Source organism: Phocoena phocoena, chromosome 1 (assembly GCF_963924675.1).
Source record: "Phocoena phocoena chromosome 1, mPhoPho1.1, whole genome shotgun sequence".
NCBI lineage: Eukaryota > Metazoa > Chordata > Mammalia > Artiodactyla > Phocoenidae > Phocoena > Phocoena phocoena.
Genome location: NC_089219.1, coordinates 97258099 through 97284880, shown reverse-complemented (window position 1 = coordinate 97284880; position 26782 = coordinate 97258099). Strand labels below are relative to the sequence as shown.

At 58.0% G+C, this 26782-nt stretch overlaps 1 protein-coding gene across 2 annotated transcripts; it reads right to left on the bottom strand.

The window, feature by feature from the left end:
• Positions 1 to 1876: 1876 nt before the first annotated feature.
• Positions 1877 to 23734, bottom strand: KCNC4 (potassium voltage-gated channel subfamily C member 4). Of its 2 annotated transcripts, none has more exons than XM_065876996.1 (4): positions 22978 to 23734; positions 11200 to 12136; positions 8979 to 9182; positions 1877 to 3001 (listed from the first exon to the last, which is right to left on the bottom strand). In XM_065876996.1, the coding sequence occupies exons 1-4, from the start codon at positions 23644 to 23646 to the stop codon at positions 2940 to 2942; spliced, it is 1872 nt and encodes a 623-aa protein (XP_065733068.1). In that variant the 5' UTR covers positions 23647 to 23734; the 3' UTR covers positions 1877 to 2939. The 2 variants fall into 2 exon arrangements, with proteins under 2 accessions (XP_065733068.1, XP_065733074.1); XM_065877002.1 differs by lacking the exon at positions 1877 to 3001 and adding an exon at positions 3008 to 3063 and having other exon boundaries at positions 22978 to 23646.
• Between the last annotated feature and the right edge of the window lie 3048 nt (positions 23735 to 26782).

Here is a 26782-nt window from a genome sequence, read left to right as displayed (position 1 = left end):
GATTAATTAACTTACCCAAAGTCACATAATCAGGAAGTGAAGGAGCCATGAGTCAGACTCCCAGAGTCAGTCTCCATCACTATAGCATGCTGCTCTTTTAACCAGCTCCCTAGTTTGGGTCCCACTCCAGCTTCGGGGACCAGAGGGAGCCAGAGCCTTTGCTTCCTTGACAGCATTGTCTGCTGTTTCTGTGAGGTGGGGAGGAGGGGCGGTCCCCTGCTTCTCTCACTGAACTCTGCCCTCCTGCACACTGCCCCCTCCCCTTCCCCCTCCAGGGGTCTGAGGGTGTCACCGGGGACCCCAACTGCATCTCCTTGGGTCCCCTCAAGCCCCCCTGGCATTGGGTACCCTTGGGCTGCCTGCTGGGTTCTCAGCCCCTGACCATGAAACGGTTCCACATTGATCAACAACAACAAAAAAAGAAAAAGAAAAAGAAAAAAACCCCAAAATACCCAAACACCATTTTGGACATGGGCCCTGATGCGTAATATCATTATGGAGTCAGCAGTGCATCCCATCCCCTTATTGCCAGGTCAAGCTTCTCTGAGGCGAGCCTGGCTGCAAACGGCTTTCTCCTGTCTGGGGGAGCCATAGCCTCTACTTGCCCTCCACTGCTGGAGGAGAGATTTTATCTTTAATTGACAACTGGCTGCCTGCCATCGCCTTGCCTCTGCTGGCCCAGGCTGCAAGCGCGATTTTCTCTTTGCTTCAGGGACAGGTTTCCCCTTACTTCTCCCCTCCCCTCAGCCCTGCCGTCCTCACCCCCTGCTCCCTGGTGTGCTCCTGTCCTTTCCTGGTGTGATGGGACCAGGCAATCTCAGAAATCTGGGGAGAAAAGCTGAGAGCAACAGGAAATGGGTGAGGAGGGAGCTAACACTTACCGTGCATCTACTGCATGCCATATGCAGACAGATGACACTGGGCCAGGCCTTTACACTCACTGGCTCTGAGACAGGGGCTATCATTATCCCCATCCTACAGGCAGGGAAACTGAGGTTTGGCAAGTTGCCCCAAGTTACCCAGCTAGGAAGTGGCAGATCAAAGACCCTGAACTGAGGCCCCTTTGATGCTAAGTTTACACCAGGGATAAAGAGTAAAGAGAGCACACACGTGCCCAGGCCTGGCTACATAATCCGCGGAGCCCAGTGCAAAATGAAAACACGGGGCCCTTCTTCAATAATTATCAGTAACTTCAAGACAGCAACAGCTGAGCATTAAGTCGGTTGTGGGCCCTTCTGAGTGACTGCACAGGTGGCACAGCCCTGAAGCCAGCCCCGCTCATTCCCCTGAGTGAGTGTGACAGCGACAACAGCAAGGGATGACGTCTGAGCATCACTCACCACCACCCCCATCCTATCTAGGCCCAGGACCATTCACTCCCCAGCCCTAAGTGGTCCCAGTTGTGCTCCCAGCCCCTTGTCGGCCTCAGTTCATCAGCCATCCATCCAGTCATCACGACTTCGGCATCCCCAGGGCCTTGGCCAACACAGAACTGGTGCAATTTCAGGGAAGAGAAGATGCCCCCTGCAAAACAAGCAGGAATACAGTGGGACCCCCTAAACAAACAACAGTCTCTTCTTCCACGTTACTGCTGGGGGTGGTGGTGGGGCGGTGGCAGCAGTGGAGATCACTGCCCAGAAGCCCGGGGTCCCAGGTTAGTCCTCTTGGCGCGACCTTGGCCAGATCACTTTTCATCTCGAGCATTTCAAGTCTGGCTCTAAATGCAGGGGTTGGGCTGCACTGGTGATTCCTGGTGGGGGCGGGTTACGAGTGTGTTGCATTTCTCAGGTGTTGGGGGTGGGGGAAGCCCGGGGAGGTCCCCACAGATACAGAAAGGAGAGGCGGAGGCAGTCACTCACACAGCGAGCACGGCAGGACGCTCCAGATGTCTTTATTGGGGCTTTGACAGCATGACAGTCAAAGGCATGCAGACAGGGCGGCAGGGCCCAGCCTAGGCATGCCTCAGACACACGAGGGGACAGCTTTAGAAAAGGACGACCAACACTAGGGAGGGGCAGGGCGGGCTGGGAGTGGGGAGGGCGGGCCGACGCAGGGGCAGAGGCCAAGGTCGAAGGGGGCACCTGGCCTCGGCTATTGCACGCATACTCTGGCCACTAGCCAGGAAGTGCTGTATTGCAGCCGGTCTCCGCTCGCCCGCAGCATTCCCTTCCCGGACCCCTGAGCCAGATGGGCAGACAGACCCCTTCCCTGCCCGCCCGCCCAGCAGCATCTTTGGAAACAAATGGACGAAGGCGACAGGACAAAAAACCAGAAATAAAAAAAGACGAAACACCCCCTCAGTCAAGGACACAGGGAAGGTGGAGAAAGGAGTGGAAGAAGGTGCAGAGGAACCCCGGGAAGTCCCCCAACAACTGGGGCGTGGGGTGGGAGGTAGAGCCCCAATCTGGGATGGGGTGAGGCTAGTGGAGCAGTGACCCCAGGGGGGCAATCTGGCCTTCAGCAGGCCTCTGGACCACAGGGGAAACACTCCCGAGAGGGAGAGTCTAGCCGGGGACCACCCAGCTGGACTGGCAGTTCCCAGATACACTTTTCCTGGGATATTCCACACACATATTCAGCAGAAACAAGGAATCAGTGAGGGGGAAGGGAGTGAGGGTGGGGGTGGGGCGAGGGCCTGGGGAGACACAGCCTAACGAAGAAGACAGACCACCAAGAGCACATGCACTACACACAATAGTATAGTATGTACGAATATAGACACTATATGTGCATATATATCTCTTCAATGTACAACAGAACAAGAACATCAGACCCAATGGCTCTGGGCCCCGAGGGTCACATGGGAGGTTTCCCATCAGTCCTGTGCAATCAAGGATATCTGAGTCTTTCCCAGCGAAAGATTCTTGCCTGGGTTCCAGAGCTGCCCTAAGCCTCTGGCTTTCTGTCTGTCTGCCTGTCTCTCTCACGTTGGTGCCGCTTTAAGAGAGGGTGAGGACTTCAGCCTGGGCATAGTTGGACGAGAGGGCATCTTGGCAGGTCTCTGTGTTTAAAGAGCACAGGTGTGAGACACTTGGACACACACTTTCGGCTCAACATTGCCTTCTTGGGGGAGGTGGTGGGTAAGGAGTTCAGCAAAAGAAAGGGAGAAACAAAACACGAGATGTTAGAAGGAAGGCAGCTGCTGACCTATAGGCAGTGGGTTGAGGAGTAGGCCAGGAGCGGAGCTGGAAGGTGTGGGGCCCAGAGCTAAGAGTCCAGGAAGAGTGGGGACAGGGAGGAAAGGGGGTGAGCCCTTCATCACCCCTCTGCCAACCCAGCACTGGGCCACGGTGACCCATAGGTGATGTTACAGCTTATCTCCGTGCCTGTTAGGTAATGAGCTCCAGGAACCAGGAGCCCTCAGGTCCTCAAAGCTGCAGTGCAGTGGGAAGAGGGACCACAGCTCTGCAGCCTGGCATGGAGGCAGTGGGAGAGGTTCCTGGCAGGGTGGTGGCTCACAGCCCACAGGCCATCACCTGGGCTGCTGCCTGCCCAGCCTGTGCTGCCCCCTGACATAGCTCCATCTGCTGTCACCACCTGGGGCTAGTCCATTGTCCCAGGGAGCTGGTGAGGAAGGCTCCTTAGTGTGCTGCCGTGTCATGCCCAGTCCCCTTCCTCAATCTGGCAGGAACAGAGTCCCAGCAGCTGGAGGGTGAGTGCTGAAGGGGAAGGTCAGGAAGGACGACTGTGCCCATCTCAGGAGAGACGGCAGGAAACCCAACCCCGCAGTGAGCCCTTCTCGGCATCTCCTCCTCAGCCTGGGACGGCAGTGGCCTGGGCCTTCCCTTGCCCTACCTTCTCAACTGGGGCACGGGTAGGGCATGCAGGAGGCTGCTGTGGGGGCAGGCATTATGCCAGAGAAGGCGATGTTCTCTGGCCAGGGCAGAGGGGGCCCTCGTCTTCCAGGAAGCTCTGTGAAAGGGCAGCCGGAGCTGTTACGCAGCCTCCCCTCTGACTCCCATGCAGTCTGGGCTCTGGGCTGAACAGGTACTTTCCCCTCTGGCTCCAGCTCCCAGCCACCCCTCTCAGAAGCCCTGGGGGCTGAGAAGTGGCCTCTAGGGTTGTCAGCAGCCCTGGTACAAACTGGAGGGGTAACAACTCCTAAGCGGGCTGCTTCCCTGCTCTACGGGGAGCAGCTGGGCCCCAACTGCAGGGGAAAGGCTGTTAGAAGCCAAAGTAATGGGTGGAGGTCCAAGTCCAGATCCAAGATAAAGCAAACTGCACTCTCAGATTGTGGGTGGGAGGGAGAGCCCTCTCCTGAGGAGGGAGGCCCAAGGCCTGGGCAAGCCTGAGGGCCATGCAGGCAGCCGCCTCCCCAGGCGGGGCCTGGTGTACAGCGGGGCTCTGTAAACTCCAGGGCTCACTTTGCCCTTTCCGAGGGCCCTGAGGGGAGCTGGGGCAGGCAGCCTACTCAGCTCTCCCGTCAGCTCACGCTCAATCCTGTGTCAACCCTACAGAAGCCAGAGAGACAGGAGGGGTGTGTGGGAGCCCACCTCCCAAGGCACTAGGGGCTCCAGCCTGGCACTCCTGCATCATGTCGCCCGGAGACATCTGTGCCCACCACGGGGGTGCCGTGAGCATGCCCGTCCCTGTGGGAGGGAAGAGAGGGAAGGAGGCGGTGGGTGCCGTGGAAACTTGGGCTCCTGACAACTTGAGGGCTGCCACAGAAATAGCCGCCTCAGTTCCCTGAACCAGAAAGGCAAGTGAGAGGAGAAAACAGCTGTGGTGCCCGTGCTACACCGGACACCCAGCTCCTTGTGTCCGTGTCAGAGCCAGGACCCCTGCACCAGGGAGCCCGGCCGGAGCAGGACCGAACCCATCCTCCCGGAGGAGAAGCTGGGTTCTCAGACTGGGCTGGAAGGGTAGAAGGTGCCCTGCTCTCCAGGGCTTCCCTCTCCGTGTCCCCTTCTGAGGGGCAGTGACATGGATGCCCCTGTATCTTCTCAGCTCTTCTTCTCGTCATTCTGAGAGCAAGCAGGAGGCAGGCCCCACAGACCACAGCAGGGCTGGGGGAGCCGAGGACCCACCTTGCACAGACTTTTCTGGAAGGGATACTCCTGTGTCTGCCCAAGGCTGAAGAAGGCACTGAAATGGGGATGCTCCCGGAACAGGCTCTTCATCACCCCTCCAACCCCATAAAACGGTCTGACCTTTCCGCCCAGCTCACCTTTTGGGGTGGCCTCCAGAGTCCCCAGCCTCCTGCCAAGTCCCAAGATGCTGTCTGGCGGTACCTATCTCTGCCCACTCTGGAAGGAGCAGACATGGACCTTCCTTAGTCATTCCCTCGACCAAGTTGCATAATCTGACTCTAAAAATTGCCAGGCACACGGCTCCGCTGCCAGGTCTAATTCCCATCAGGTGAAACAGGCAATGCCTTGGCTGAGGTGTTCCGAGTTCCTGGGCTGAGGAGGTCCCGGAGAGCCTGGCTGGTGCGCTGGGGAGGGGCCCCCTGCGGCTCGGCACACCCTGGGCGCGGCAGGCTGCCGGTCAGGGAGCTGGTGGGGGCAGGATGGCTTCAGTCCCTACACTTCCCCTCAGCTGCCCCTGCCCAGGGTGCACCCCTGCTCACTCAATGACTCACAGACCTGTTGTGCTCCCTGGCTCGTTAGGTAAATGAATACACTTAATTATAGAAATTAGATGAGTCTCCGGTTCTGGCAGCGATACAGAGCACAGAGGCTGGGTGGGAGCGGCAGGTGACTCAGAGGCAGGGCTGAGAGTTGGAGGGAGCAGCAGAGGAAGAAGAATTGTCGGGGAAGCAGAGGAAGCAGCGTGGCAAGCGATACTGCAGCTCGGGGTGCAGATGGGATGCTGGGCTCCGCTGCTGGGCGCCACCCCGAGAGGAGGACATCCCCGCGCCTACGCAGCCAATCCTTGGGCTCTGACTCTAGGAACTCCCACCTGCACCCCATGGCAGGGCTGGAGAACATCAGGTGGCACCGCTCCCCCAAGGAGTCAAGCCCTCACACACCGGCAGAGATGCCCCAGGGGACAGCCTTATTCCTGGCCGGTCTGGGTGTGGGATTGACAGACAGACAGACAGAGATGTTCAGTTGCAGGCTGTTTGGTTACTGGTTGAAGGCCCCGAGGGATGGAAATGCATTTGCTGTGATCTAGGTGGGACCCTGCGGGGGAGGCAGGGCCCAGAGACACAGTCCTGAGCTGTGGCGGCACCTGACGGCACCCTCAGCTCAGGACGGGAGCGAGCGGGATAGAAAGCCTGCAAGTAATCTCTCCCTCACTCTCAGGCCCCAGAGCTGGACATTTTGGGGAGCTGGGTGCTGTGGAGGAGAGGCCTGGGGGCCTGAGTTCTCCTGCATCCCGCTGTCTCCCGCAGGCCCAGGAGGGACGAGGGCTGGAGGCATGTGAGTGTGCCTGTTTTGCGCGCGTGCGCCCAGGGGCGGGGTGGGCCGAGGGTGCAGCTACAGGGCTGAGTGTCCAGGGGGTGGGCTGGGGAGGGCGTGGAAGGGGTGGGCGAGCAGAAGCTTTCTTGGAGGGTAGGGTGAGCTGTACCGCGATGCCAGTTGAGATAGCCCCAGACTGGTTCCAGCAGCTCCTGCTGTGCTGTTTAGACTCCGGGACTTTTCACAGCCTTGGTGAAGAAAAGGCACGTGGGTCAGAGGGGCACAGCTCCTTGCCTGAGATGCTCCATGGGATCCACGTTCCGGGGACCCTGCAGGGCGGGCAGCCCCGGGACTGGGTGGAAGGGTCTGGTCCCCCTGGGAAAGGCTCCCTGAGTCTCTCTGGTCTCTGGATGGACCCCTGGGCCCCACACTCAGCTGACCTTTGCCCTATCATTGTCCCCAGGTAGGTTTCCCTCCAGTTGCATGAAGCCCCTACAGCCCTCAATACCCTCCTTACTCAACCCTAAGACGCCCTAATTAGCACTCACCACTTTCCTTCCAGGGAGTTCACCTTCAGTCACACGCACCTACAGGGTCACATGGGGTCTGTGCTGGTGGCCGGAGGAGGCCTGGGCCCACTCTCTCCTGGGCCTGAATGTAGCCCAAGTGCAGAGAAGTGTGGCGTGGTCTGGCACGGGGAAAGTTGCCGAGCGCGCACTGGGAGTTTGGCGATGCTAACTGCCACGCTTGCTTAGCAGGGCCTGTTTCCCAGCAACCCACCTGTTCCCTCTCGAAGGTCACTCTAATTGGCTGAGCTACATGCTTGTTGCCAAGAAGCAGTGTGGAGGCATCTTGAAAATAGAGCAGCCGGGCCCCACAAGCAGCCAGAGTGATACGACGTGGTGGGACGCAGGCTCCCCAGCCCCATGCGTGCACACACAGTCTCCTCCTTAGATGGGACCTGTTCCCCAGGCCCTCATGGTCCCTGTTCTGACTCGCAAGCTCACAGCCTCCTGCGCACCACTACTTCCACTGAGCCCCTCACCTCTCTGGATAAAAACAGGGGTGATCAGGACTCAGTTCTGTTTGCTCAAGTCCTACGTCGGGGGTGGGGTCCCCTTCACCCCACCTTCTACACCATCCACTTAGCGTGCTCCAGCCAGAGCAAGACTCTGGGTCTGAACTAGGACACAATGGAAGCCACAGCACGTTTGGGGTGGGGCAGGAGGGAGAGGTACATCCAGAGCCCAAGGAGTGGGCTATACACAGAGGCCAGGGTTGACCAGAAGAACACAGAAGAGGGTGTAAGGAGTCTGAGCACCGTCCATCTGCAGCCCTTTAGCTGAGCCTCCGGGCCACCTCCAGGTTCCAGGTTGCTGCTCCTGCTTCTGCCACCCAATAGGACACGTGCCCAGCAAAGCAGGATGCATATCTCTCAGGTCTTGGTTAGGGTCAGGGTGCCCTGGGGATCCCTTGGGGACAGTGGCGCTGAGGAAGCCAGGGAAAGGGACTGGGAAGGTATCCCCGGAGGCTGCCTGGGCTGGGCAGGCCAAGGGACATCCCTGGGGGGACAGAGACATCACAGGCTATTCCTACAGCAGCCACTGCCCCTGCCTCACTCAACCTGCCTTTGGTCTGGGGTTTGGGGATGGTGGGAAGTGGCGACGGGGTGTTGGGCTGAAAGAAGGTTAGTTAAGAAGCGGCCTGCAAACCCAGGGAAGAGCTTTTTGCGGGGAGAGTCGGGGTTTATCCTGAAACTAGGCAGGCTGTTTAGAGAGATTAGGTCACAGCGACAAGGCAGGAAAAACAAAAAAGTGATGAGGAGCTGGGCAGAAGGGACACTTGGCCTTAAGAGCCCTGGCTCTCAGCCACCACTGGCTCTCAACCATCCCTAATCATTTCGGTCCCACTTTTTCAGGCCAGGAATCCCTAGCTCCACTGACCAGCTTCTGCATGGGGTCTGCTGATGGCATTTCAGCCTTCCCTTGAACTTGCCAAATCCTTCAGAACGCACTTCAGAGGGGAACCACTCTCCCTGTCCACCCCTCCCCCGGTCACCCTTCTGGCTCTACCCGGAGTGAACAGTTCCATCTCAGGGGCTTGCAGATTTCGGCTGCAGACCCCCCAGTGCAGGACGGAGGAGGTGGGGCCTGAGCCAGGCTCTCTGAAGACCTCACACCAGCACCCCACTCTTACCCTGACTCCTGAGTGTGTTGGCATCTCCCAGGACTACTTACTTGGGGAAGCCTGAGCTGTGTTTAAGGGAGGCCTAGGGGAAGGCTGGCAATGGCCATGAGGAGCCAGGCCTGAAGACCACTGCAGGAACCAGAGGAAGAGAGGCAATAAAATGGAGGGGGTGGCAGGAGCCTCGATCTGGGGTCCCCTCACCCTCTAGCACTTGTCTTCTCCTGGGGGAACCCAGGGGGCTCTGTGTATCTTCTGGGGATGCTGCAGGCCTTTCTAATCCGGGAACTGGAATATCAGGGAACCCATCCTAAAAGCGAGGGTGCATCCGAGGCAGAGGAGATGGTGTCCATGGCCTCAGAGGAGGAGGAGACCTCAAGCTCCATGGGGGACACTGGGGAGACTCAGCTCCGTGGGGGCTAACCCCCTGCCCAGCCTGGGGAGCCATACCTTTCCGGACACTACCATCGGCACAGGCAAAGTCCCCAGCGCTGAGCAGGAAGCAGGCAGCTGCCTTTTTGTTTCTGTCTCGGGTGCCGGAGCGTCGCAGGGCCCGGCGCTCCTCCGGGGTGTGGGCGGAGGCCAGGGGCTGGGTGAGGCCGGCTCCCTCCTCGTCTGACAGCACCGCGCTGGCATCGCCGTTCTGCTTGGAGTCTAAAGGGGCAGACAGAAGGAAGGCTGCATGAGGGCTGATCCCAGACCTAAAGCATCACTTACCCAACCCGAGGGGAGAGTGTTGCCGGAGCCAGGGAGTGGGTCTGGTCCTGGGGGGCAGGGGACAGGATGCGGGCTTCCCTCCCAGCCTTGGCCAGGGCCACAGATACCCTAAAAGCAGGGATTCCCCAAGTTGGCCCTTTGAGATCAGTCCAAGGCAGGCAGCAGAGTCGGCTTCCTCCCTGGGTCCGGCTCAGGCTGACACGCGGATGAGTTTGCATTCCCTAGGAGAATGTCTGGCTTGTTGGGGTGAGGGTAGCACTGCCAGGGCTAAACTGTTAGTGTGGTGTCCGCAGCTGTCTTCCTGGACCATCCGAAGGCACTTGTTCACCAGGCATCCAAGCCAGAGTCAGTGCCTGAAGGATTTAAAGCCCTGTGCTCTCGGGGCTCCCCTGTGTCTGGGGAGGACCCCGAGGGGAAGGGGCTGCAATTCAGCTCCTACTGCTGTGGGCTCTAGTCCCACCCCTGCTCCGCCAGGCACGCAGCAGCACAGATGAAGCTGAGCCCTGGGATCTGGAGAAGGGGCGCTCCTTGGTCTGAAGGCAGTGGCCAGGAATGCCCCTTCTGTGACCGAGCAGTTAGGGTCAGGCTAAGGAACGGCTCATGGCGCCGTAGGTATTGCGGAGCCAGCCTAGGGACTTGTACATTTTGATATTAAGTTACCCTCCGAGCCCTGAATGGACCTCAGGGTAGAGCTGAAATTCCCTGGGGTACTGGCTGGGAGATTTATGTTCAGGGATTGGGGAGGAGGGTACCATTATGGTGGGGGAGAAGAGGGGGGCCTAATGGGTACCATTCCATCAAGGTCTTTGAAAGACCCGGGCCCTTGAATGACCCCAGGGAGTGAGTGGCTCCAGCACGTAGGATGGGCACCCACCAACAGGCCACAGGTGAATGTCCCAAGTCAGGCACCTCCCCACAAGGACGAGTCCCACTTTGCCCCCAGAGCCGAGACAGGAGCTGCTACCTTAGTCTCCTGGCACCACCCCACCCCCCGCTCCCCAACGGCCTGGCATCTGATGGCCCCCCCCCCCCATGCTAGGAATCCCACACCTCCCTCAGGAGCCCATCCCGTACCTAACAGATGGGTTCCCACTCTCCAACCTAACTTCACGTTGCTGTGGGTGAAGCCGATTTCCTTTCACTCTTGACTCAGGTAGAAGCAAGCTTTCCTGGGGTGGCCTTTCTCATCCTTGAAGAGCACGATTCAGACCCTCAGGTCCTCCCGTTCCAGGATGCAGCTACCAGTTTCTTCCACCTTTCCTCTCCCCTCTCCCAACACTGCCTGGGCTGCTCCCTCTTGGTTCCCTTCCGTCCCATGTTAAACCCCGAGCCCAGGACTCAGTCTAGCTTGTGCCAAACAGAAGGCAGACTCCCACTGCCATTACGTTATCACATTTATCAGGCCAAGAGACACTAGACTGGAACGTTTGGAAAGAAATGATTCATGTGTTGATTCTCCTCAGAAGAAGAGCTGCCCGACTCTCCAGCTAATAAAGACAGCACCTGATATTCGTAAAGTGGTTTTAACTTCTTAAAGCACTTTCATGTCCATCATTCGTCTGGGTCTCATCAAAGTCGGGGTAAGACATTGACAGCATTCCCGTTTTACAGGTGAGGAGTCTATGCCCAGAGAGGGTGAGTAACTGGCCTGTGGGCACACAGCACAATGGCCAAGAAGGGATTAGAAACCCAGGCTTCTAATTTACAGCCCCACGCACTGCCCAGAGCAGCCTAAATTTAGGGGGATACTCACTCCACAGAGCCTGATGTTCAGGAAGCTATCAGAGAATAGATATTCAGCCTCCATACTGTGCCCTCATAAAGGCACGCCTTATATTTCGGGAAGCCCAGAGCAATAAAAGCACAATCCCAAGTTCCAAGGGCTGAGTTTCCCCTGGGAACTCCCCTGGCCACTGGGGGAGAGGTGGCTTTCCTTCCCAACCCCCAAGCTCACCTGCCCGTTTCCTCTCAACCACACCCTCTTCTGGGGCAGGGGGGCTGGCATCACTGTAGGTACTGTCCCTGGGCGAGGTCTCCTGCGACTTGCAGTAAATGGGCGACTCCAGCTGGGGCGGCCGAGGTACGTGCTTCTTCCGTTTCTTGGGCAGCTTCTGCTTGGCCATGGCCAGAGAGTAGTACATGCCGAAGTTGTTGACAATGACAGGCACGGGCATGGCAATGGTGAGCACGCCGGCCAGTGCACACAGCGCCCCCACCAGCATGCCTGACCACGTCTTGGGGTACATGTCCCCGTAGCCCAGCGTCGTCATGGTGACCACGGCCCACCAGAAGCCGATGGGGATGTTCTTGAAGTCGGTGTGATCATTGCCCCGCGGGTCGGAAGGCCTGGCGCCGATGCGCTCCGCGTAGTAGATCATGGTGGCGAAGATAAGCACGCCCAGGGCCAGGAAGATGATGAGCAGCAGGAACTCGTTGGTGCTGGCGCGCAGGGTGTGGCCCAGCACGCGCAGCCCCACGAAGTGGCGCGTAAGCTTGAAGATGCGCAGGATGCGCACGAAGCGCACGACGCGCAGGAAGCCCAGCACGTCGCGAGCCGCCTTGGACGACAGGCCGCTCAGCCCCACCTCCAGGTAGAAGGGCAGGATGGCCACGAAGTCGATGATGTTGAGCAGGTTCTTAACGAAGTCCAGTGTGTCGGGGCAGCACACGATGCGCACCAGGAACTCCAGCGTGAACCACAGTACGCACACTCCCTCGATGTAGGTCAGGATGGGCTCCGTTTCCACCTCCCGCCGGAAGCGCACACTGGTAGTATTCCCCACTCTGTGGATCTCCGTCACGTTGCGGTCGATGTTGAAGGCCTCGTGCGTCTCCAGGCAGAAGGTGGTGATGGACACCAGGATGAAGAAGAGAGAGGCAAAGGCCACCACCTATGGGCGGGGAGGAGAGTGAAGGCAGCTGTCAGGGACAGATGCACCCAGCAGGGACTGGGCCCTCGGCCCGTAGCGGGAGGGGCCGTGGGTCACCAGGCAGTCTGTTAGGTGGTGAGAGGTGGGATTAAGGTACACAGTCAGGGGCTGGAATTCCCTCCCCAAAGGGTCTTCATCCCTCTGCTTGCGTGCTTTAAGGCAGTACGTCCCAATCCTTGTCATGGTATACAGAAGTTAGAGGCTGCCTTTAGCTGGAAGGAACTGAACAGAGGACTATAGCTGCCTGGCCCTGCCTACTGCCTGGCTCTGCCCACCTCTAACCTGATCGTGCTTTGAGGCTTCTCAAACTGTAATGGCTGTATAGATCCTCCGGGAACCTTGTTAAAATGCCATTCTGATTCAGGAGGTCTGGGGCAGGGCCTGTGATTCTGCATTTCTAACAAGCTTTCAGGTGAGGCTGCTTGCCCACAGACCACACCTCGAGTAACTAGCTTTAAGGCAGTAAAGTGACCTGGACCAGCAGCGTAAGCATCCCCTGGGAACTAGTTAGAAATGCAAAGCCTCGGGCCCCACCCCAACCTACTGAATGACGAATGCTGGGCGGAGGGTCCAGTAATGTTTCAACCGTCTTCCGGGTAATTCTGATACACACTGAACTGCAAGGGCCACTACGTTAAGGGATATGCCTAGAGGCAGGGGGCTGGCATTCTACCTATTAAGCTCCGGCCGTGACTCACCTCCTCAACCCCAAGCCCCAGCCCCTCCTGCCTGCCTCTCACCCTAGGATGTCTGAGCCGACTGCCCAGACAGTGAGAAGCGTCTAAGAAAGACAACCTGCTCTGGGGCAGGAGACAGGGTAGTCTGCCCAGAACAGCCGCCCTCCCCTTCCCGAGAACTGACGTTTCCTGGGACACTGAGCGCCAGCAAAAAGTAAACTGTACCCATTGGGGTCAGAGTGCGGCAACAGCTGACCTGGACAGCTGCTGGGATCTCGGCTAGAATGATGACAGCAGCACTCAGCAGAGGAACGGCTGGGTTTAAGTGTCCAATCATCATGAATGGAGACGACATGCACGTGTAATAACACCAGTTACGGAGCCTTCATCTGTTATTCATGTGACGCCATTCACCACTGTCAGGGTGCTCCTTGCTGGAGTCCATGCCCCCTGCTGTTGTCTGTCCTGCTTGGTGGGTGGGGATGGGCTTCCTCCCTGAGCGGCGGGCTGAGCTGATAGATGAGGGAGGACTGTGGCCCCACGACCCCTTGGCAACCCCCATTGCGTGCCCCACTCTGATTTCCACCTGGCCATGGCATTGCCCCATCTAATGATTTCTCTCAGAGATGCTTTCCTCCCTGGGAGTCTGCACCAAGACAGGTGAGGCGGGTGGGCACAACTTCTTCTTAGTACTGCAAAACACCAGTGGGGAATACAGGGGGATCTGGGAAAATAAAGCAAGAAGTAGCACATCCGAGGGCTTCTGGAGCAGGAGCGAGTCGGAGGAGGGAACTTTGGGAATGAACATTCATTACCCGTCTATTCTGTGCCTGGCATACTTGGGCACTCTACATGTGTTATCACCTTCAGTCCTCCCTGTGAGGTAGGCCCCATTATCCCATTTTCCAAAGGAGGAACTGAAGATCAGAGAGGTTATATACTTGCCTAAGGTCACACAGCCTGGAAGGGATGGAAACCAGACTTGAACTCAGCACTGTTTAACTCAGGGGCCGTACCTCCTCTTCACACCTCCCAGGCAGGGTCAATTCACAGACCCAGGAAAGTCTTCTCTGAATTGTCAATACTGCTCCCAGCCAGCTCCTTGATGACTGCTATTTCACTCTTAGGAATGTGTACCTTTGGCTTGAGACAGACACCCGCCACACAGTAAGACTTATTTATACTTGAACACGGACAGGTTGATCAGATAACGGCAAGTTAGGAGAAGCAGGGTAGCAGACCACAGACACGCTTTTCCACTTGACAACTCTGCCTGGAGCTTCTCTTGCCTGCTTCTCCCCCCTGCCCCATGAAGGTGAATTTCAAGTTCCCTTGCTGGTTTCAGTCTTCTTCCCCTGAGAAATGGGCAGGTTGACATGGGCATTAGGCAAATAGCTCCAGCCTATGGGCTCTCGAGGGCCATCCAGAGATGAGCCGGTGGAGGCACCTGTCCAGTGGCCACGGTGATGCTGGGAACCCCGAGTCCTGGCACCGCCCTCCCAAGCAGAGGGCATCGGGGTAAGGGGTGGGGTCAGCACATCCCAGATCTGCCAGGAAGCCTGGGAAGCAGAAGCTGGTGCTCTTCTGAGGAAAAGTTAGCCAGCAGAGTTGGCCCACCTGGGAGCCCAGCGTGAAGTTAATTGGTGATTTGGAAAAACAAGTTCAGGAAGAGCTGCCAAGGGGCTGAGTAGAGGGCGCAGGGAGGGGAGGGGAGGGGAGGGCAGGGCGGGTGCTGTGGCCAGGGCCACTCTCTCACCAGCAGGGCCAAGGTGCCTTCCTCAAATCCACCCCAAGGGCTCCTTCTGCAGCAGGCCGAGTGGGTGCAAACCACTCCTCCCTCCTGCATTAGGGAACAACCCCCTGAATTCCTGCAGTGTTCACTCTTTTTTTTCTTTTTAAAACACAGAACCATCCCATCTACTTACTTCTACCCCTCACTGCCACCCTCTCAGAGGATGCGGACAGGGAAAGGGGAGCCACACGTGTCCATTTCTCAGGGGCAACAGAGGCACGAGACAGGGCAAATGACTTGTTGAGGATTAAACTGAGGCCAGGTCTCTTGACGCACAGCTCAGAGCTCTTTCCTCTTGGCCTCTCTGACCAAACAGATGGGGACAATCCACTCCTCCCTGATGAAACCTACATGGGGCCTCAGTCTCCCTTGTGGCCCCTCCTGGATGGTCCCAGGAAGCCCTCACTCACTGAGCAGACAGGTAGACCTAAGGCCGAGCGGTGATAGACGCAGTGGCCTGTGCTCTGGCAGGCTGCCCCAGGTGGGTCCCGAAGTTACAGGTACCCCTTCAGGGCCCTAAATTATTCCCCAAGCCAGTTATTTTGTAAGTGGTGGCCCTGCTTGCAATCGGTGTCTTTCACCGGGGCTTTTCCCTTTCGTGGCAGGGATGCTGCTTTCATTCTGCTTTCAACCCTTGACTGGGACCTGAAAGGGACCAGCGAGGAGGCGGCGGCTGGCAGCAGCATCGCCCAGCTTAGAGGTCAAGGCCTCACACCTGAGCCTCCTATCCAGTGCCCCCACCCCCCAACCCTGGCCCATCCTGCGAGGCTGGCAGGGCCCCTCAGAGCGCTCCCCATCGGCCCCTGCCACACATGGGGCTGTGCAGCCTCGGGGAGCTGAGACTGAGGGCAAAGGAGAGCTAAGGAGCCCTGGGGTCAGCTGCCTGGGTGCCTCATCCCGGCACTGCTACTCAGCCAGGGAAACGGTGCACTCTGTGCCTGTTTCCTCGCTACAAAGTGGGACACTACTAGTGCCCCCAGTAGTGTTACTGTAGGATTAAATGAGCTGCTACACAGCAAGCGCCTCGCATACAGTAAGTGCTCAATAAATGGTGACAGAGCTGAGGAGGCGAGGGGGCCTCCGTGAACACCCGCGTGCAGCTTCTGAGGACGAGTTGGATCTGGAGCCCAAAATATCACAAAGCCTTTGCTTCACAGAAGAGAAAGGGACTCGGAAGGTCATTGAATTCAGTTCCCTTTCTGCTGTTTTACAGGTGATGAAACTGAGGCCTGGGGAGAAGTGACCTGCCTGGTTCCCATGGCTGAAGCTGTCCGTTCTTTCCACTGTGTGGGGACAGAAGCATGGATTCTGCTGGAAGTCAACACTGCCCAAGCAGGGACTTCCCTGGCGGTCCAGTGGCTAAGACTCTCCGCTTCCACTGCGGTGGGCGTGGGTTCGATCCCTGGAGGGGGAACTGGCATAAAAGAAAACAAAAACCGAAACTGCCCAAGCAGAAAACCGCTTGTGTGGACTAGTTCGGCCAGCAGCAGCCCCTCTCCTGCCAGCTGGGAGGATACAGGAGGGTCTCGCCACCCTGGACAGGAGGGTCCTAGCCTCTCTGAAGGACAGTGCTACTCCTTCGAGCTTCCTGCTCCCTTGGGCCCCTCACACTGGCTGGCTGTATCCTGCTGGGGACCCATCTGTCTCCAGAGACCCAGGTGTTTCAGCTGGTGGGCCAGCCCCGTGACCAGCCTCCTTCACTGAGCCCACCCCACAACTGTCCTTGGCGGAAATGTAAAGTCACACACCTCTGGACGCAAGTCCGGCTCTGCAACTTACTGCCCAGACCTTGGGCAAGTTACTTACCCTCTCTGGGCCTTAAGATCTTTGTTCATAAAATGGAAAATTGAGTACCTACTATGTGCCAGACACTGTTCTGGGTGCTGTGGAACAGTAGGAAACAAAACACCCCTGCCCCTTAGACCTTCCATTCCAGTGGAAGGAGACAGTCAACAAATAAGTAGAGTATGTCAGATGGTATAAGAGGGAGAAAAATAAAGAGAAAGGAGGTTAAGAAGTGTGAGGGTGGGGGAGCTATTTCAAATAGGGTGGTCAGGCAAGGCCTCAGTGCCAAGGTGACATCGAAGCAGAGACCTGAAGGAGTGAGGGAATGAGTTACGTGAAGATCCAGCAGAACTCCAGAGGCAGCGGGGACAGGCAGTGCAAAGGCCCTGAGGCTACCAGCATACTTCATGTATTGACGGGATAAGAGTACCTATCTTATAGGGTTATTCTGAGGATTAAAAGAAATGATATTTGTAAAACTTAGCACCGAGCCTAGAGTGGCTCAGAAATCTGGCAGAGGCTGGGTTGGGGGGGGTGGGGAGGAGGTGACAGACACCAGTCATTGGGAACTGCATACAATCAGCAGGAGCAGGGGAGGGGAGCCCAAGGAGGAAGGGCCAAGGAGACAGATGGACAGATAAACATAAGAAGACTCATGCCCAAAAACCTATATTAAGGCTGAAGTGTAGGAGAAGAGAAATTTGAGAACACAGCCAAAGACACTTGCAGAGGAAGATCTGAGGGGATGGGATGAGGAGCTGAGCCTTCTGGGGAAGTGAGATCCTAGTGCCCAGGTGGTGCTGGAAAGGGAGTGGGCAGCCCTGCGGGCTGAGAAGCAGGGAAGGAGAGGAAGTCTGCCAGGCAAGGCATCTCTGAGCTGTCCCTGGGCTCCTGGGTGAGGACCTGTACTATGATGCCCAGGTCCCAGCCGAGGGACCCCAGCTCCTCTCCCTTCAGGGGGCTGCCCAAGAGCAGAACCTGGCTGGCCCTGGGCCTTCCCATCCTGAGCCAGGACCCTCTGGTTCCGGTGTCAGAGCCAGCCTCTACCATGCCCAGCCCCTGCCAAGCTAGCACCTGGGGCCTCTCAGGGCCACGTGGCTGCCTAGAGCCGATGAGTCCCAGAAGGAATTCAGGCCAGTCCATATCACTGGCCAAGAACTTATCCAGACAAACGCAATTCCAGGTTCTTGCCTATGTGTCAAAACACCCCTGCCCCTTAGACTTTCTGTCCCATGCTGTCCTATCTCTGCTCTGGCTGGTCGCCTGGCCAGGAAATTCCCTTCTTCACTAACTGCATGGTTGAGCACTACCCACACTGAATATTTATTTATATATTTATTTATAACTGGCTTCCTTCTAAAAATTATTTAAGGAAGCTAAGTCACTATCACGCAGGGCCTACCCAGTTTAACTTCTATTTCCTTGTTGAAGCTTCCCTGCATACCAATCCCCCTCCAAACAAAACCTCATCTCACACAGAGGTGGGATTGATCACTTCCCCCTCTCACCTTCTACTGAACTTCATTTTTTAAGACTACTGTGGCCCCTCTCCTGATCTATCTTGTATTATTATTACCATTTCTTGTCACTCGGTTTTCCCCAACTGCCACCTACTCTACCTGATCTGGTTCTCTTTAGGAACAGGGACCACCTCTAACTCGTCTTTATATTTATAGAGGCCAGCCTGGCGTCTGGCAGGTAGTAAGTGCTCAATAAATGTTTTCTGAATGACTGAAGCCAAGGTGACTGCCTGCCCCCTCTCCTGGCCCTGGGGAGCCTGTCACGAGGAGAGATCATCGGCCTCACTAACTGGGACTAGAGGTGACAAAGGGATGCCTAGGAATCCCTCAAGGCACCTGGGCTCTCAAGACTCTGCGGCTCTCAGGGGTGGGTCAAGCCAGTTGCCTGATGGGGACCCCTGCCAGGGGCCAGTAACCTTCACCCAGCCCAGAGAAATCCCCAGCAGGGAGCTGGGCCAGGTGGTGGCAGGCTGGCTGCCAAGGAACAAAGTTGGCTTGAGTACCCTTGTGCTCAGCATCCCAGGCTGACGCTGACCACAGGTGGAGGTGAAGGTCCTGGGGGCTCCCGGTTCCCAAGGCCCAGCTGCCTAACTCTGTTCCTGCCTGCTCTTCCCCCAACTCTCCAAAATAGCCCAAGTTTATTTTATCCCTTCCCCCATTTTACACCCCACCCCAAACGGAGACAAACAGAAACACCTCATCATCCAGAGACAAGATGTTCAGAGACAAATGTTGGTCTGTTCAGAACAAGAGAGGAAAACAGAAAACAAACCCAGGAGGAGACTGGGAGGCTGCCTCAGGGCAGGGGTGGGGGGAGGCCTGCAGCCCTTGGCCTAACATTGCTCCCATTCCCGGGAAGGCGGTAGAGGGGCTGCCCTGGGGCATGCTGGCACTGCCCCCCTAAGGGTGCTGCGGAAGCTGGGGCACCCGGTCTCCTGGGCTCAGGTTCCTGGCCCTTCCTCACCCAGAGGGCATGGGACTGCGAGTCCTGGCCCTCACTCAGAAGCCTGTCATGCCCACCGACTGGCTGGTCCCAGGCAACACCCAGGCCGGAGAAGCTGGGGCCTTCAGATGGGGTGTGAGCAGGAAGCGAGCTCTGCATGTCCTTCCGAGAAGGCCTCGGTTTCATTCCTCTGCCTGGGCCACGGAACACCTAGTCTCTTCTCTTAACCAAGCCCCCTTTCTTTTTGTCCTATAAAAAACCCCACAGTGAGGGAAAGAAAGAGAAAGCAAGCTCAGGTGTGAGCAATTCTAGGGAGCAAGGAGATGGGGGCTTTAGTTTGGAGGGAGAAGTGAAGGAAGGGATGGGAGGAGAGCAGAAGGGCCCTCCCCTCCCGAAGGGCCCTCCTGAAGTCAGAGGCCCTCTCCAAGCAGAAGCCCCAGGAGGCGGCCGAAGCAGGGGACAAGCACAGACGTGGATGCACAAGATCTGGGCTTGGATCCTAGTTCTACCACCAGGGATGTGACGTTGAACAAGCCCCTCTGGGTCTCCGTTTCCTTCTCTGTAAGCTGAGGTTAATAATCCCTGCCTCACATGGGTCAGATAAGGTATTAGAAAAAAGTGCAGGTGTGCCAGCACCTGACAACTGGCACAGTGGATGCCCAAGCAGTGTGAAACCCCAGCTGCAGCTGCCTCTTGGGGCAGTGGGATCCTGTGGTGTCACCTCCTCTACTCAGAGGGGAAACGCCATGAGAAAACTCAATCTAGGTACTGATTTAGCCAAAGGAGAGCTATCATCCTTAATAGGGCCGATATCTGGACTAAAGCCAGCTCAGCCCCTGGGACCTCTGGAGACTGGGGATGAGGAAGGTGAGTGTCCCAGGGTCCCATTCATCAGGCCTCCTGTCTGCCCTCAGAAAAGGAGGAAGGCCTGATCCTAGAGCTCCGGTTGCTGCCCAAACCCTGACTGGTCCGCCTCGGTCTGGGAAGCCACCCTCGCCATTGCTGAGCCCTCCCTCTGCCTGGGACCAAGGGCAGTGGGCAGAGGGGGACAGGACCAGCCTGCCTCCTGTGCTTGCTCCCAGGTCAGGCCATGGGAACAGAACCACGGCAGCAGCTGTCCATGGACCCAGCCGCTGTGAAGGGAGCAGGGTGAGCACCCAGGCTGGAGCCTGCCTGAACAGGAATGGCTCTGCGGGCCAGGCCGGTAGCTAGGCAACAGCCTCCCATAATCAGCTCAATTCACTTTCCGTTTGTATCTGTTTTGTTCCTGTCATAACGCACTACTCAAATGACCAGCTGCTGTATGCAAAGAGATGCTCTGCCCTTACTGGCCCTCGGTGAGCGCCCCAAGCCCACCGCAGTGCTGCAGGCCCCTCCCTCTTCCTCCAGGGAGGCAGAGGGAGGAAGCCGAGGGAGGGAAGGTATGTGCACAGACCCAGGGGACAGCACAGGGGCAGGGGGTATTATTGGCCTGGCGTAAACAGAGCAGGGCGGGCATAGCCCCAGAACCCAGCACCTCAGACCCTCAGGCCTGGAGGCATAACCGAGTAAGTGTCCCTTCTGATGTCCCCAACTGCCCCTGGTTTTCTGATGTCATCCACAGGAGGTACAAAACCTCAGGCCACCTCCCAGACCAGAGTAACGAACGATCCACCTCAAAAAACAGCCGCCTTCAGTGGCAAGAACATGTTATCACCCGAGGAGCAAGGGCTGGGTAGTGAGGGAGCCCTGGCTTTGAGTCACAGCCCACCGCTCTCTAGCTGTGTGACCTCAGGCAAGTTGTTTACCCTCTCACAGCCTCAGTCTATTAAATGGGGATAATACCTCTGCTCTAAGTTTACTGGGAGGATTAGAGATTAATGCAAAGTACCTGCACGGTGTGCTCAATGAATGGCGGTTGTTTATCAATTAATTTTTTAAACTTTTGTGTTCTCCCTTGTATGTCCCAGGAACAGCTGGAGGCTTGCCTTTGCCTGTGCCTCTCAGGAGGCAAGCCCCTTCTGGCATGAGTGCCACCAAAGCTCCATATGGCTGCGCACACCAGTATTAACAACCAGACGGCAGGATACTTGGGGTGATTTGCCGGCTCTATTATTTATTAGTTAAGGATCTGTGACGACACTTAACACCCCTGAATCCTGGTTTCTTCGTTAAGTGGGAAGAATTTACCCAACCCAGCCCCAAACTTCTGACCTCAACTGGATTGCCCTGGCTGCTGGGATTCTACATCCAAAGGGCCAAGTATCTTGGGCTCCTGGAGGATTTCCAGGGGCTAACCAGGCTCTGAGCTTACTCAGAGAGCCCCGGCTGGACCACTCTGCGGTGAGTTGAGGAGAAAATAAACTCACTGATGGTACAGCCCCTTGGAATCAAAGGGGGAGGAACCTGAGCAGATGAAAAGTCCTCAGAGGCCCCAGAACGCCCGGAAATAGGGCCCCTAACCACCTCATCTCATTCCTGCCTCCCTGGCTTGCCCGCTTTGCCCCACTCCATCAAGCTAAATCTGCCTTCTCCTCCCCCACCCCCAACTTCGAAAGAGCCTGAAGGATCTGCACTTGTCTCTGCCTTCCTGCACACAGCCAAGAGCGAACACTTAGCAGGGTTAGAGGACTGCATGAGAAGCCCATGGGACTCACAGCCAGCCAGGGCAAACAGAAGCAGCACCCTAGCTTTGCTCTCAGTCCTAGAAAAAGGTCCCTACCTTCCAGTGGCTGCCCTGGGATGGTACGCCTCAGCCACTGAGCCCTCTGCTCCTCCCTCCTCTTCCACGCAGGAGATGCATGTGCCCTGGTAGAGCTTTTATGCCAGCCGAGCCCCCCCTCTGCAGCCCCGTTTCCCAATCTCCTGCCCTCCCCTGGGGGAGTGTAACTTTTTCTTCCATGACTGGGTTGAGGCCCAGCACAGGAGGTGCTGGGGAGTGCGGCAGGGCTCTGAGACTCAGAAACATGACGACTTGGGATGCCAGAGGAAACTACCAGCTTCCACAGCAGGGGGCAGTCCCCAGAACCAACACATCACGCAGCTCTTCCCTGTCTCCCAGACAGACCCCAGCCAGGCTTCAGGCTGCCATCCATGAGATCAGACACCAACCCCCAAGGGTCTCTTTTTTAAAGAATCTAAAGCCATCCTTCATGGGTGTTTTTTTCTTTTTAGATGCCCAAGCCTACCTTCCCCTCTACCCGCTTCCACCTAAGCGGGTTAGAGGAAACTGGATTGACTTGGGGAGGGGATGGTGGGAAGGGACTAGATCTTGCCTAAATCAACCTAACTTCTCCCCCCTGCCCCCATCCCCATCACCTATTTCAAGCAGTAACCTGAACCAGGGCTTTCTGGGAAGCCAGTTTGTGCTGCAGTAGAAAGAAGGAAGCGGCCACAAATCTAGGATCATCACCAGGCAGCCTGTGGCTGGCCACTGGCTGCGGGAGCCCCAAGGGCCCGCAACATTAGGCTCTTCCTGTCTGACTCTCCCCTCATCCCAGCAGAGGCCAGGATAACCCAGGTGTCCAGGAAGCCTCAGGGGCATGGCGTGGGGCAGGCATCTTGACTTATCTTCCTGGGAAAAAGAAGGGCTCTCCCAAACCTGGATGAGAGGCCTGGGTCCTGGTCCCAGTTCTGCCTGTTACGGCTGAAGAGGCTGAAACCCGTGTCCCCTTCTCTAGAACTCATAGTTCCCAGCACATTGAGCTGCTGGGGGGATTTCAATGAGATGGGACACAAGGAACTGCCACAGTAGCCACTTTTTCCCCCCAAATCCTGCCTGACTCCAGCACAAGGCCCCACTCCAGTTCTCCAGGACTCTGTCCTTCAGAGGAATTGGGGGTAGATGTAGAGGCCAGGAAGAAGGGGGTGGAAGAGCTCAGCTAAGAGCACCCCACTCGCTGGGAGGGGGATGCCTTAAAGCAGGAGCTGGGATTAGGTCCAAGAAGTCAGTCAGGAGTGCAAAAGTGCGCAATCTCCTGATGAATTGTTGGGGGCGAGGATGATTCCCCTGGGGGCCCATGGAAAGCAGGGGAATTTGGGAGAGAGGCGGTGGTAAAAGTCGGTCAGTCTCGGTCCGAGAGAAGACCCAGGCTCCTGCCACTCACCCTGGCCGCCCGGGAGGAGTAGGGATCCTCGAAGAGCGCCCACATGCGGGGCTGCCAGCCGCGGCAGCCCCCGGACCCGGCGCCAGGGCCCGCACCTCCCTCGTGGGGCCCCAGGCGCTGCAGGGCCAGCTCCCGCTCATCGTCGCCAGCCTCGTCGCCGGGCCCCGCGCCCCCGCCGCCTCCGTCTGGGCTCTCGAAGATGTCGAGCGCCTCCTCGGCGTCGCGGTGCTGCCGGTAGGTCATCCAGCAGCAGGGCTCCACGTCGGTCTCGTCGATGCCCCAGAAGGTGAGCTCCTCCTCAAACAGAGGCCCGCACACGTCGGCGGGGCAGTGCAGCTTGCCCGTGCGGTAGTAGTTGAGCACGTAAGCAAAGACGCCCGGGTGCCGGTCGAAGAAGAACTCGCAGCCACCGCCGCCGCTGCTGCCTGCACCACCGCCATCGGACGCGGGCCGGCCTCCGCCGTCGGGATCGGCCAGCCAGGCGAGGCGGGTGCCCGGTAGGGTGCGCAGGGTGCTGCGGTAGGTCTCATGTCGCGTGCCGCCCACGTTGATGATGATCTTCTCCGACGCCTCGCCCTTGGCCATCTCCTCCTTCAGACATGTTTTGGACGGAGGCTTGTTCCCCGACTTGCGCCCGCGGTAGGAGGAGACACACACCGAGCTGATCATAAGAAGCGCTGCGGGGCTTCGGCTTGGGGCGGCCGCTGCCCTCCAAACACCCTTCCAGAGGAGGCAGCGTCAGACGGGGGAGGGGGAGGAGACCAGGAGGAGGCAGGAGGCCGCGGCGGCCCCCTCTGCGGCGTGGCCCTGCCCCTGCCTCCCCCCCGGGGCGCGGAGCGGGAGGAGTTGGATTTCTCGCGGGCACAGGTGGTTGCGGTTTGGGCTGGCAGCGCCGGGGAGGGAGGCAGGAGGGGAAAAGGAGAGCCGAGGACCCAAGCGAGGCGCCCGGGAGTCAGGGCTAGCACACACACACTTCCCCCGCTAGCACTGGACACCCAGACGCTCGGGGACCGGGACACACCCCCCTGCACCCCCCAACAGACGGGGAAGCGCACTGTCCAGGCGCACTGCGCGCGCTCACACTCACACGGGCCACCCTCTGGCTTCCAGTCCGCGCCGAGACCCGGGAGCTGCGGCGGCGGCGGCGGCGGAAGCAACGCAGCAGCAACAAGTCCTCCAAGCGGCTGCCGGGGCTGGGCCGGCGCTCTCACGGCAGCCGGAGCTCCGCGGGCCCGGGCTGCGTGCGGTCAACACAAGGCGGCGGCGGCGGCATGTGGCCTCTTCCCCCCATTCATAAATCCAGCGCAGGGCACGGATGGCGGGCGGGGCGGAGCGGAACGCGGCGTTCGGGCGGGCGGGTGCTGCGCAGAGCGAGGCGGCACAAGGAAAACAAGCGCGCCCGCAGGAGCGAGCCTCTGGTCCTGCGTCCGCGGCTCGACAGCGGCGGGGAGCTGCGCCGCGCTGGGCGCTGCGCTGCGGGGGCCGTGCCGGGGCGGGGGGGCCTCGGACGGGGCGTCCTGCGCGGCGCCGAGCTTGGGGGCGGGGCAGCTCCCGGGAGCAGGGCTCTGGGCACTGCGAAGGAGTCTCCCGGGCGGTGGCCGAGCGGCCAAGGACACCTGCAGGCTTCCTGGGCTGCGACAAGCGGGAGCCTCAGCGCAGCGCCCCGGCGCCTGGCTCCTGCGATCTGGCGGGGCTGAGAGCCACGCCATCCACGCGTCTACCCATCTCCGGGAGGGGCGCTGGCCTTGGCCCGCAGCAGGGGGCGGGCGAGAGGTGGCCTAGGGTCGGGGGTTGCCTCCACGCCGGTGGGCTGCGGCTCTGGGTGCTCTCCGTCTCTCTCCGGCGTTGGTAGCGAACGCCGCTCTCTGCTGGCGCCTTTTCCTCCCGGCGCCGCCTCGCCCGGGTGCGCCCTCCGCGGAGAGGAGTGGGCGGGGCGCGGCGTGGGGCCGACCCGGCTCGCTGCAGGGCCCCGGCGGCCGAGCTCTGCCTTCCTCCGCGGAGCCGAGCGGAGCCAAGCTAAGCCAGGCGCGTAACCCCCTCGCCGCCTGCACGCCTTGCGCGCCTCCGCCGCCGTCCCCTCCCGCCCCCTTCGGCCCGGCTCCCCGCCTCCCCAGAGCCCAGAGCTCCTCCCACTGCAGTCCGGCTGCCACCTAAGCGCTCTCGACCCCTGACCTCTGACCTGCTCCCGCCCCTTCTGGCAGCTCCTGTTGCCTCGTCCCCACCAAGCTGATCGCTTTGTTGCCGGTTAATTGTGGCTGACTGGAGGCCGGGGAAGATAGAGCGGAGAGACAGTGTCGCTAGGAGGAGGCTGCCCCCTCCTCCCCCAGACACTGTGTTAGGGCCTCCTGACGACTCCGCCCCCAACTGGGCCCAAGATCCCCGTGGTCTCTATGCTTGCGGCCTCTGTCACAGTCACCGAAGCCCCCGCGGTGGAATAAGGGACCCGGCGGCCTTGGGCACAGAAGCATCTCCTGGTTTAGGCGGGCGGAAGGAAACCGTAGCCTTGGCGCTGTTATGGGTGTGGGGCAGGTTGCCCTGAAAGATCATTAGGTTAAAGCCGTGGCTTATTATCCTAGGGAGCAACCTCCTGGTTCTACTGTTTCACTCATTGCAAGCTGACTTTGCCCTTTTCCTGTCTCATCTCCCCTCTCTGACCCTGAGCTCTTCCAGTCCGGTCTGCTTTTTCACCTTAATAGCTCCCACAGTGCCTGCCTCTGAGAACCTGTTTGCTAAGTGATTGAGAAGCTGCTGTACCCAAAACATTAGGCACTAGCCCGACTTGACTGGCCTCATCCCAAGAGCAATGTCCAGATTCATTTTTTGTTTGTTTGTTTTTAAGTCCAGACCTCTTCCACATCTTTAAATTAATCCTCTTTGTTTTTAATTTAAAAAAAAATTTTTTTTTACAGTTTCAGGCAAGCCTCCATGTCTGTCCAGATCACCGTAAGAAGGATTTTAAAGCAGAAATGCAAGGTGATTAACACACCTTCCCTGGACACCGGTGCATCATCTGTTTTCCAGATCAGGCAGTACCTGGCTATACTGGGAGAAACAAGACAGGGGCTTGGGGGTGCTCTGAGGAGAGGTTAGAATAGAAGCCCAGTACAAATACGGGGAATTCTTATAAGCAAAATCTTGTCATTAATGAAGTCAGAAAACCAAAATAATGATGACGATCTGTGATCTGTACTAAGATGCAGAAGAGGTAAATACCATCCTGACCTGTAGTCAGAAACACTCATTTGCTGGCACTCATTTTGTGTCCAGTCTCCCTACCCCTTGGGCCTGATGTCTGCATTTCAGAGTTTGGCTGGCTTTGAGTTTGCTGCAGTGGAAAACAAATCTCCCACTTGTGACTGGGGAGAGAAGACCCAGGACTGGCCAGAAGCTGGAGTGAGGAAGGAAGAACCACAGCACGGTTATGAAAGAATTGACTGTAATGAATAGCTTTAAAGCCCTATCTGGTTGTGTCCTGGCAAACTCCCTTGGGGTCTCTCCCCCACTTTCCATTCTTCAGGCTGGCTGAACTCAGTCATTCCAAGAAAAGGGAGAGGTTGGTGGGGGTGGGTGGGAGAAGTGAAAAATACCATCCCAGCATCCCACTCCTAAGTCATTTGTTCATTCAGTAAATATTTCTTGAGTACCTACTATGTGCCAGAAGCTGTTCCAGGCCCTGAAAATCAACAAACAAAACAGAGCCCCTCCAACCTTGCCCTGGTAAATCTCCACCCTCTTGGTGCTTTCACTCTGTGCTGTTTGTAGATGGTGAGAAGCATGTGGGGAGATAAATGGAGGGAGAAAACTG